At 26.6% G+C, this 13,018-nt stretch overlaps 1 protein-coding gene across 1 annotated transcript; it reads left to right on the top strand.

The window, feature by feature from the left end:
• The first annotated feature begins 4,774 nt into the window (after positions 1-4,774).
• On the top strand, positions 4,775-12,520 carry LOC136088959 (uncharacterized). Its single transcript, XM_065814244.1, has 4 exons — positions 4,775-4,867; positions 8,456-11,889; positions 11,959-12,027; positions 12,341-12,520. The coding sequence occupies exon 2, from the start codon at positions 8,783-8,785 to the stop codon at positions 9,755-9,757; it is 975 nt and encodes a 324-aa protein (XP_065670316.1). The 5' UTR covers positions 4,775-4,867; positions 8,456-8,782; the 3' UTR covers positions 9,758-11,889; positions 11,959-12,027; positions 12,341-12,520.
• Positions 12,521-13,018: the final 498 nt, after the last annotated feature.

Here is a 13,018-nt window from a genome sequence, read left to right as displayed (position 1 = left end):
TCTCAAAATACTTGAGTGTCCCTAGGTACAAAGATGCAACAACAAAAATGCAAAGAGGCATATCTTCTTTTTTGTCAGGAACCGTCAATGGAAACACGTACACATTTTATGTTATCTACTAAATCAATTTTTTTAGCTTCTTCAGCAGCACGTTCCATACTACTCTCTGCAACATTTTTCTAGGCTGTCATTAATTTCTTGTTCGACAGTTTAAAAGAGAATGATGCATTGGACTTCAAGTTCATGATAGAGGAAAATATCTGCATAGATGAATATCCACAACCTATTTCCCGAAAACCAATTACAGCTCGGGCATTTACATCAAATGTTATGCAACCTTTAAAATCACTTTCTGGATTGTAGGAAGTCTTAGGAGATGTATAAAAAGGCTTAATCCAATCACATATTGAAAATTTTATAAGAATACAATATGCAAAACCTATTCACTTTAAATGTTGATCAATAACAACAACGTCAGCAGCACAATCAGGACATGCTACAAGTTCACGACAAATATTTGCTAACACATTAAAATGAAGAAATAAGAAAAATTCTTCAATATTATCAACCAAACCCTCTGAGTTAGACTGATCAACAGTATAAGAAATCTTTTTTGCTGAGTATGATTGAAGGGATTCACCAATAACATAAGGTGTAAATTTTGGTCGTTTTAAAACAATACCATTCCATTTTCGTTTTTTGATTCGATAAAATTTTTTTTTACTTTTTGATGTGTTCTTTATATTCTTATTTTTACTACTATCTTGATGAAACTCCATTGTATTAATTATTAAAACAATCTAAATTCAAAGACATACGGTTCTCTAAAGAATAAATTTTTGTAAATTATATAAAGTATAAAATGTTCAATCAGCTAATTTATCTGTCAGAGTAATGTTTGTGACTTCAAAGTATTATACTTAGACCGCTAAAGACATAGCAGATATGAGAGGAAAATAAAGAATAAACTTCTGTTTACTGTAACTAGGGACGTTGCTATGGACTTCGATGTTACCTCAAAGTGTTTTAAAGTGTAAATATGGATCAAAAAATATTTTTTATTGTTCCCAATGTTAGTTGCATGAAAATAGACGTATCAAAGGTTGAAATTCCACCATAAAAAAAAATTTCAAAATTTTTTTTTTTTCGATCATTATTTGCCACCTTAATGGTTTCTAATTATTTTAAATTCATTAAAGTCAATCTTTGAGCGAGTCTGACCTCAATATGCCTCTAAAACCCATATTAGATTTAGATCATTTGTATACAACTCTGTTATAAGAATGTTTTGTGAATACTTAGTCTCTGATAAATTTGGTGTAAACTGATTGCCTATTTTACAACTTTATGACCCAGACATTGCGTCAACTTTTTATGTTAGGTTTTACATTTTATTAATCATGTAAAAATATGTTTTTAGATCTCATCGGTTCACAAACAATTTCTTAGTAAGTGCAACTTTATTGTTACATTAAAGATGTCTCGCTTTTTGGTAAAAATGGGGTAAAAAAAATCTGTGACTGCCTTTTGGACAATAAAGTTTGAGATTTTTTTACACTATTTAGCAACACAGAAATGATCAAGTGTTCAAATGAAACTTTTGAAGGCTGAAAAACCAATTCTAAAAGTTATTAGATCTTAAATTTAATAATTTTTTTTTTTTTTTTTTTTTTTTTTTTTTTTTTTTTTTTTTTTTTGTATTTTATTTATTTTGCTGTTTAACAAAAATAATTAACATACATAAATACAAGAAAGAAAAAATATGTCCTCAAAAACGAAGAAGACTGTAAAATCTTGTCAATAAGCACCGTTTTTGTAAATACAATATAATATATATTTTTTTCTTATTACAATGATCTTTATAAAATAAAGTACATACATTTATAAATTTATTCACATATTTATTCACACATTGATCATACATTTATACATTTATAAAGTACATACATTTATACATACATTTATAAAATAAAACATTGAAGTGCAAACCGAATTTTTCACAATAATCTTTCTGTAAATATGTCTAGTTTAATTACAGAGAAAGTGTTAATCTCTTTTTCTTAAAACTATTCAATAGTAATTACAGAGAAAACGTTAATCTATTTATCTTAAAATTATACAATAGTAATTGCAGAGAAAGTGTTGATCTACTTTTCTTAAAACTATACAATAGTAACTACAGAGAAAGAGTTAATCTATATTTCTTAAAACTATATAGTAATTTATACTTAAATAATCTTAAGAGGCAAAAGTTATTCCACTGTTTTTCAATTCACATATCAGTTTTATTATATTTTTATTTTCTCAACTTTATTTTGCCATTTTTAGTAACCATTTATACTTTATATTATTCTTCTTATTTAATTTAAAATCAAAATGAATTTTTGGATTCTTGTTTGATTGACTAAATGAAACAATCAAGCATTTGAGTAGTAATGATAACTTGTGCAAGAAATTATTAATTATTAAATTATTAAGAAACTATTTTTTTAACTTTTATAAATAAAATCATAAATTTTATAATCAAATTATAATCAACTTATATTTAAAATTTTTAGAAAAATAAAATGTTAAATTTTTAAAATAGCTGAAAGATCTCATCGTTTATTTGGATTGATTTAAAAATCAAATTGTCACAAATTAACATATACAAACACATCGATATAAACAATTGGAAAGATTTAGTTGCAGATGAGCAAAATTTAGTTGCACTGAGGTCTGCTACTTCTCCTGCATTGATTGACAACTTTTATTTTCACACCAAGTTATTAAACTTTGGTTAAAAAAAAACTTGGAAAAAAGTTTTTTAAATATTATATATCTTTTTTATTTTAGAACTTTCAAAAAAGTCCAGTTAAGAGCAATAGATTAAACAATAGATTAAATATTATACTGGTTGAAAAATCCTTACAAATTGCTTTGTCAAATTAAAAGCTCTCAATGAAATTAATACTGATAACATTAATAAAATTTTAAATTCAAATACTGATTTTTTTTACACAAGAATGGTAAATTGAATAAGCCAGTAAATATTTTGGTGTTTCAAAATATCTAATAATAAAATTTAGAGCTTTAGCAACAACGAAAAGAGTCCTTGCATTCCCATAAACTAACTTTAAATAAGGTTAAATAAGGTGAAATGTGACCTGATCATGTAACTACTTCAATGGAAATCACATTTAGCCAGTGGATTACTACTGATAGATCAGATTTAGTTATAGAGCTTGTAAGCATACCAGATTAGACACGACGCGAGACATTCTGAATGTGCGTGAAAAGGTATTTTGGTGCCTTTATAAAATAGATTTTAAAAATATTTATGTATTTTATACAATGCTATTGAAAAAAAAAAGTTTACAAATAACTTTTATTTCAAAATACTCTTTGAGCTTTCGCGCTAGAATATTTTAATCGCATATCTTCAATATTTAAATCTGCAGCAATTTTATTTTTAATGGAAATCGCTGAAAGCTTGAAACCTCAATCTATCCTGGCCCATTGTTGATCTTAGATACTTTTTAATGATTTTGAAATTCGAAAAAGATCTTTCAGCAGTTGTTACTGTTATTAGTAATGTGAAAAGAACTCTCAATGCAATCGATGCATTTGCGTAAATTTCACTCTAATTGTTTGCGTGCAGTATTTTAAATCATTTTTTAAGTTTTCAGTAAAATGACGAGAAAGAGACATTAATTCAAAATTTAGTTTCTTGCAAAAAACATCTTTTTTTCCATTTTCAAATCAATATAGTTTGATGCAATGCGATGAGTTTTTAAAACAGTTTTCTGTCTTAACAGTTGACAGTTTTTTAACATCAAATAAAAAGCTTGAAGGTTTGATTCCAACATTAAAAGCAATAAATCTATCTTTTGTTGCGATTTTAGCACGTTCAAATAGTTTATTGAAAACTTCTTGCTTATATTTTTCTTATGGAACTAATTGTTTCTCTATATTTACTCAGGTTTTTTAAAGAACATTTTCCTTTTTCTTCTTCTTAAAAGAGATTCTGTTAAAAAATTTCTTTTTAACTCCAAAATAAAAGCAAGCTCTTTTCCAGTAGTAGAGTCAAAATTTACGTGGTTGTAATTTAAAAAAATCGTTCTTTTCCATAATTTTAACGTCTTTTAAATATTTATTGGTGCGGTTTAAATTGTTTCCTTGTCAAAAAACTCAAAAAAAAATTGTGTCTATGTGAAAATCACACATCGTACCCGCAAAACCGCAAAAACCAAAAATAAGTTATTAATAATCTGACGCAAAATAAACCTAGCATTGTAAAAGTGATCTTTATTTCTGATGGCTGTTAACCTCAATGTAAAAATTGCAAAAATATTTCTAACTTATGTCAGCATAAGTTTTGGAATAGAATCAAAATAGGCTTTCTTTGCAACCAGCCATGGATAGCAATCTTGTCCATCAAAAGGTTGCTTTCCATGCCATGTCATTTTGCTTTACGAATCAAATATCAAACTATCGTGATATGTTTAGATGCTACACTAACAACCCAGTGAAAAAAAAAACCGCGTCCCACATGGGTTACGCGTGGGTTCCGTGTGGGATTGATGGGATTTACGTGGGACGATTTTTCCCATGTGGTATCCGTATGGAAATGTGGTATCCGTATGTCACCTTAAACCCATGTGGGTAATCCCACATGGGGTACATGTGGGAACCATATGGTATTTACACACATGGGAAATCCCACGTGGGTTTCCTGTGGGATTTGCATGGGAATTAACTTGAAAGCTGGAAACTAAAAAAAAAATTTTTTTAAAAACTAAGAAAAAAATTTTTAAATCGACATTGCATTGCGTTACGTTTATATTGTGTGAAAATATTTAATAATTATATAGAGAATGGCAAGCAAGTATATAAGTACCACGATTAATGTTTATCTTTCTTTATAGAAATAAGATTAAGATTTGTGCAAATAGACTTATTATTAGGATAATATAATAGTTATTTGAATATAGATCTTGAGTAAATTATTTGCAAACAACTGATGCAAGTTGAAATGTTGTCAAAAACCAATCTTGCATGCATGGGACACTGCAGTGTCCCACAAAAAAATGCAGGTTTGAAAGTCGAAGAATTCCCAATTTTCTTTATTAAAAAAAGAAAAAAATAGGATGGAGATGGGTTTCTGTAACTTTTTTTATGCTCCAAAACTTTTAACTTTAAATATAATAAGGTCCCTAAGACTTAAGGGACTTACGAACTACATTGAAGAACAAAAACAGGATATTTACAGAAACTGTTCAATTTTTAATCTGGAGTACCACAGTGTTATTGAGAATAAAGCCTCAGGGTCCAGTTTTCAAAGTAATATGATCTAAAGTGATGTTTAAATAAAATAATATGCTTTAAAATGCATATAGTTATACATATAACTCCTGATAGTTAACTATATGTATAACTAGTTATACATATAATTTGTTATAAAAACTTATTTTTTAAGGTTATGCTTGAACAAGCTAGTACCAATTAATTTAAATTCAAGATTTAGTTAAAGTTCAAGTTAAAGTTCTTATTTATTCATTTTTTTTTTGTTAATTTTATATTTATTTGTTCAAATTTATCAGTTAGTACTATTTTTTACTACAGTAATAATGTTTATCATTGTTGAACGTGATTTTATTAGTAACTCAATTTTATTTTTAACATATTTTGACAACACCCTTTATATTTTAAATGATGACAGCTTTACTTTTCTATTGATGTTAAATTTATTACGTTTCAATAACTCAGATTGAATCTTAATTCGGAATTAATCTTAAAACGGAATTATTGTAAGCTTTGTAGGGGTTTGTTGTATATCAAATGGTGTTGTAAATAAAGTAAAAATAATATATGAATATATATATATATATATATATATATATATATATATATATATATATATATATATATATATATATATATATATATATATATATATATATATATATATATATATATATATATATATATATATATATATATATATATATATATATATATATAACATAAAAACAATAAAATTGATACAAAATTTCACTTTAAAACGAATACCATTAATATTGTGATGATAATAGCATTAGGAAACTAGTATTTATGTATTATTATTATACTATAAATAAATAGTTTTTTAATTCATTTTATAAAATAGAGACTGACAACTGATAATTAATGGAAATAAATACAAATTATAAAAATCATGTATACTTCATTTATTATTTCTAAATACTATATTAATGTTAGTCTACAAAGTTAAAATCAATTTAGAGCATTGTTATTAGTTCTTTTGTGATTCGCACTTCCACTTCTGTCTCTCAAATTTATTAAATAGGTGGTCAAAGCTTGCTCAATAGGTAGGTTCTCTGCATAACAATGCTTTTTTCTTACACTTTCTAAAGAGAAATATGGCAAATTGATTACTTATTTTACCTAAATCATAGGGTCATCTATGCATAATGATGTCAGATGATGACCCGGTTTATTGAACACCTTCACCCTTTATCAAACTCAGTAAATTTTTTGCCATCTCCCATTGAAAATGATGTCAGTTTTTGTTATCATATAATGATGGTATATCTGAATTGTTAATATAATATAAAAAATGCATATACCATCAATTTTTTTCTGGTTCAATTATACATTTATTCTCAACAGTACTAAAAGTAAAAAAAAAAAAACATAAATTGTTCTTTCAGATAAGCAAGCTAATTTCTGAATTTAAATTGTTTTTCCTATGATCCTCTACAGTTTTAAGCAACAAAAGCGAGAAGTTTTTAGACCACATTGTTGGTGTAAATACCTCTAAAACCTGCTCTTTGCTAGCATAAATTGTTTTACTTTTTTTTAAAATAAAATATTTTACTTTTTTTTTTAATTCCATTTTTTAATTGACATTATTTTGGTCTCAACATCCTCTCCCCATTGTCAATTATTGTTAAACTCACACTGCCCCTCTATCTACTGGCATTATTTATGGATGATCCCATAGCCTAAATAATAAATATATATATATATATATATATATATATATATATATATATATATATATATATATATATTATATATATGCATAAATATATATATATATATATATATATATATATATGCATGTATATATATATATATATATATATATATATATATATATATATATATATATATATTTAAACAACTTTAAAAAGTATTCTACACAATAGAGTGCTCAATGTTCTTAAAAGAACAGAGCAATTATATAATAGTAGAAAATCACTTAACTAAATTTTTTTCCATTTGACACTGTGTTTCATCAACAAAGATTCATCAGAAATGCTATATATATATATATATATATATATATATATATATATATATATATATATATATATATATATATATATATATATATATATATATATATATATATATATATATATTATATTTACTTTATTTACAACACCATTTGATATACAACAAACCCTTACAAAGCTTACAATAATTCAGTTAAAATTCAATCTGAGTTATTGAAACGTAATAAATTTAACATCAATAGAAAAGTAAAGCTGTCATCATTTAAAATATAAAAGGTGTTGTCAAAATATGTTGAAAATAAAATTAAGTTACTAATAAAATCACGTTCAACAATGATAAACATTCTTACTGTAGTAAAAAATAGTTCTAGTTAACAAATTTGAACAAATAAATATAAAATAGTGAAAAAACAATAAACAAATAAGAACTTGATCTTGAACTAAATCTTGAATTTGAATTAATTGGTACTAATTTGTTCAAGCATAACCTTAAAAAATAAGTTTATATAATAAATTTTATGTATAACTAGTTATACTTATAGTTAACTATCAGGAGTTATATGTATAACTGCATGCATTTGAAAGCATTTAATTTAATTTATATATTACTTTAGATCGTATTACTTTTAATACTGGACCCAGAGACTTTTTTCCCAATTACACTGTGGTACTCCAGATTAAAAATTGAAAAGTTTATGTAAATATCCTGTTTTTGTTCCTCAATGTACTTCGTAAGTCCCTTAAGTTTTATGAACCTTATTATATATAAAGTTAAAAGTTTTGGAGCCTAAAAAAAGTTACAGAAACCTCCCTATCTCCCCCCTATTTTAATATTTTTTTTTAATAAAGAAAATTTGACTTTCAAACCAGCATTTCTTTGTGGGACACTGCAGTGTCCCATGCATGCATGCTTGGTTTTTGACAACTTGCATCAGTCAATTGTTTGCATTTGAACTTGCATCAGTCAATTGTTTGCAGATAATATACTCAAGAACTATATTCAAATATCATATGAACATGTTAGAGAATGTTCATATGATATTTGAACATCACAAATTTAATAATATTGTTGTGATATGTTATATAAATAATACCATAATAGATTATGATATGAAAATAAGATAGGATATGAAGGTAATGATCAAAGAATAAATTTACTTATAGAAATTGAGATGTTTGTTTATTAGTTTCAGAATATTATAATATGTGTGGCCGCGGCTTTCTATAATAACAGGCCTTGACATTGCGCAACAAAGTTGTTAAACTGAAGGCCAATTTCTAATACTTTGTTTACATTTTCATCTTTTAACATTAGGCGAAAGTTTGTGTTCACGCTTTTTTAATAAATCTTTAAAATTTGATTGGTTTATAAATTAGATAGCGCAACTTCAAGACGATAACATTGTAAGGTTCAAGGCGTTTAGATTGTAAGGTAATAATATTGTCAAACTAACGATAAGTTTTTTTAATAATTAAAATGCCTTAATAATGCCTTTAAAATGCTGTGTATCTCTTTGCAAGTCGAACTATTTCAACTACAACAAAAATATCAATTTATACAACTACAACTACAATATCAATTGCAACTACAACAAAAATATCAATACTCAACTACAACAAAAATATCAATTTATAAATTCCCGAAGAATCAAGAGGAGAAAAAAAGATGTAGTGAAGCTGTCCCAAAAACTGGTTTTATTGTTACAGACTATACAGCAGTATGTCAACTGCATTGGCCAAATGAAGCACCTTTTGAAAGCAAATATGGGAAGCAACGACCTTTAAACCCACCATCTGTTTTTAAAAATATTCCGCCTAGTTGTTTAGCCACACCAGCAAGTAAAGTTAGAAAAACTGTAACTTCAAGCGGTTTTCGAAGCATTTTACCAGATAAGTTAAATGATTTTCTAAAAGAGGATGAACTTATATTTGACGATATTCAATCTTTGTTAAGTGATAATAATTATGTTATTGTTTTCCAGCTTAATAAAAAAAGTTTACACATACAATCAAAAATGTACAAACTTGGTGTTCCATTATTTATTTTAGTAATTATCAATGATTATTCATTTGTAGCTAACCATAATGGCACAACTTGTAATATTTCATCTTTAGCTGTAAACAAATTAAAGTTAATAAAAACAAAATCATCTTTATTTGAAGCAGTTAGATTTTTAAAAAATAAAGAAAGTTCCCTTCAGTCAAATATTCTATTCGAACACCTTAATGCTATGAGAAAAGTTAATGTTGGTGAAGTTTTATATACTTCAGATATTATATGTAGAGCATATGAGTATTTTGCTATGCGACGAAGTTTATATGATTGTTTGTGTATTGACTACAAGTTACCAAGTATAAGGATTTTAACACGATTGACTTCAAAAATAAGCTCAATGGAGGACCTAAGTTTCATAAATAGTATTTTTATGAATTTAAATCCATTGAAAAGAACTTCCATACTACTAATTGATTAGGTCTATGTCAAAGCTTCATTACTTTACCAAAGAGGTGCTTTGTTTGGTCAAGCAGTAAACTACCCTGAAAAGTTAGCTAAAACAATTTTATCATTTATGATTAAATGTCTTTTTGGAGGTCCAGAATTTATATGTAGAGCTCAACCTGTTTCAAGTTTTTCCTCTGAATTTCAGTTTGCTCAATGTCAACAAATTGTTGATACGATAAATAATATTGAAAATAGTAAGACTTATGGTAATGGTAATAATTACTGATGGTAACCGTGTAAATCAAAGATTTTTTGGAATGTTTAAAACAGTTGATAGTAAACCATGGTTATCAACATCAGGTATATATTTATTATATGATTATGTGCATCTCTTAAAATCTATTCGAAACAATTGGTTGACAAAAAAGACTGGCGAACTTCAATTTTTGAACAATAAAGAACTGGCTTTGGCTAAATGGAGTGATTTAGAAACTTTATATAAAACTGAGTGCAATAGTCTTTTTAAACTCTCTAAACTTACAGCTAAATCAGTTTATCGAAAACCAATAGAAAGACAATCTGTAAAGTTTTGTTTGTCTGTTTTTTGCGAAGAAACATTAGCTGCATTAAGAACGCATCCAGAGATTGAAAATAAAGCATTTGAAGGTACTGCTGTATTTATTGAAAAAATAATTTTTTTTCGAATGTTGTTAATGTCAAAGCACCTGGTGCTGGCATTCGGTTTAGAAATGAATTATGCGGAGAAATCCACTCAGTTGGTGATCAACAGTTACAACTGCTACGAGATATTGCTGAACTGTCAAATTTTATGAAACCTACAGGTAAGCGTGTAAAACAGCTTACGCTAGATACTAGCATTGCAATAGCGCATTTATGTTATGGCTTTATTGATCTTGTAGAAACTTTGTTGAGTAGTGGAGCAAAGTATGTCTTATTAGGTTGGTTTTCAACAGATCCACTTGAAAAAGCTTTTCCTAAGCTTCGACGGGGATCTGGAGGTACTTAATTTACAAACGCTAAATCTGTAATTGAAAAATTAATATTCAACATACTAAATTGATATTACAACTTGACATTCCTGTTGATGGTATCAATGGTCATACTTGTGACATATGTTTTAGAGATATTTCTACTGATGAAAAAGAACTTCTGGATAATATACATGATCTTGAAAGCTCAGTTAATAAATCTACATTAGTGGCTATAGTTTACATAGCTGGCTATGTGCAAAAAAGCGAAATAAAAATTTATGATAATTCTACCAATTATTATTATAAATATGGAAGTTATCTGTATAGCCTAAACAGAGGCGGACTTGAAATTCCTTCTGATACTCTTTTCTAATGGTCAATATTTTGCTTTTTTTTTTTTCAAGGTGCTACTGACCCTTTATGCAGAACATTTTGTGTTACTCAGTTTTAGTTCATTGCTGCTAAATATAAATTTAAAATCACAAAAAAACAATGCAGAGTATATTCTAATATTCTGCTATAGAATTACTCACTAATTACCACTCCCAAAATACTAAAGCTATCATAATTTATGTGTAAATTAGTTTTGTAATTTATTATGCTATTTACTTGTAATGTTTTTTATTTTCTCATTAGCCTATATGTCTCTCAATATGTTTGGATTTGTAAATATTTACCCTGTTGAGATATATTGATAACACTTTTTTTTTGCTTGAATCAACTTTTGTTGGTGTTTTTTATTGTTGGTGATTTTTATTGTTACCATTTTTAGCAAAAAAAATTAAAAATACAATTATCTTTCTAATATATAGATATATACTTTGATATGGTTCTGCTTGTTATTGATACTATTTAATATTACATAAATATTCTTAATGAAATTTGAAATACGAAAAATATGATTATCTTTTAACAATTTTTTGGTTTTCTTTTTATATTTCCGTCTTTACTAGAGATTATTATTAGAAAACATAGACTGCCATTACACCCTACCTAATATAAAAATATATCAATATAAGTAAAAGTGAAAGTTTAATCGGCCTTCAGTTTTTACAGCATTTTGCGCGATGTCTAGGCCTGTTATTATAGAAGGCCGTGTATGTGTGACGAAAAAGTAATGATACTTTTGCATCCAGTGGCTATTGCATCCAACGTCTACGTCATTGAAAAAGTAGGTTTTTACATTTTTGTTTTTGTTTTTTTGTTTAACTACTTATCCTAATTGATCACTTTTTTTCAGGATTCTCCTCATGGGTTCAAGGTCATTACGCATAATATGTGTTCAATTACCCATAATACGTTAGTCATTGTAAGTAATAAATTAGGAAATAATTATTTGTGAAATATTGTAGTCATTAATGACTTCAACCTGGCTAATAATTAAAATTGCTCGACTAATAAGGTTCCTTATTAAAATTGCTCTCTCTCTCTCTCTCTCTCTCTCTCTCTCTCTCTCTCTCTCTCTCTCTCTCTCCCTCTCTCTCTCTCTCTCTCTCTCTCTCTTTATATATATATAGATATATATATATATATATATATATATATATATATATATATATTTATATATATATATATATATATTTATGTTTATATATATATTTGTATTTATATTTTTTTTTTAGAAAATGTTTGAAGAAAGTTAGAAGATACTAAAAATCTTGGTATTATGCAAGCCGAAGCGATTTAATTAATTCAATCGACAAAAAACGGCGTGTAAATCGCAAAAGAAAAAATATTTTTAATATTCATTTTGGATGTATTGATTAATAGCATTTATTTTAAAATAAATTCATTTTGCAACACGTTTTTTAATTTTATGAAATTTCGTCATAATAGTTTAAGGTAAATCCCACATAGGTTATAGGTGGAAAACATCACATGTAAAAGATCAAAAATGCTACACATTTTGAATACCAAATGGGATAAAGTACCAAATACCAGATTAAGTTAAGCCTCTCTGAAAGCTTCGAAGATTAATTTGAAATTACTATTTAAGTAATTTTTAAATTAAAAGAATTTTAAAAATTATCATAGAAGCATTCGGACTTTCATTTGTCTAGTATTGACTACTTTTATACCATTTGGATTAAAATGTGGCATTTAAGATCTATAACATGTCGTATTTTCCACCTATATCCCATGTAGGATTTAACACATAAAACCCATGTGGGATTTGCCATATGAAACCCACATGGGACAAAATAATAATCCCCATATGGGTTACATATTGTAAAAACCCACGCGTATCCCATATGGGATTTACCATATGGAATCCATGTGGGATTTACCATATGAAACCC

Source organism: Hydra vulgaris, chromosome 12, assembly GCF_038396675.1.
Source record: "Hydra vulgaris chromosome 12, alternate assembly HydraT2T_AEP".
Taxonomy (NCBI): Eukaryota; Metazoa; Cnidaria; class Hydrozoa; order Anthoathecata; family Hydridae; genus Hydra; species Hydra vulgaris.
Note: the sequence above shows the minus strand (reverse complement) of the source record. Positions and strands in the feature narration are given on the sequence as shown.

Excerpts from the sequence above, each read along its gene's own strand:
- LOC136088959 (XM_065814244.1), top strand. The coding sequence starts at position 8,783 with ATGCTGTGTATCTCTTTGCAAGTCGAACTATTTCAACTACAACAAAAA.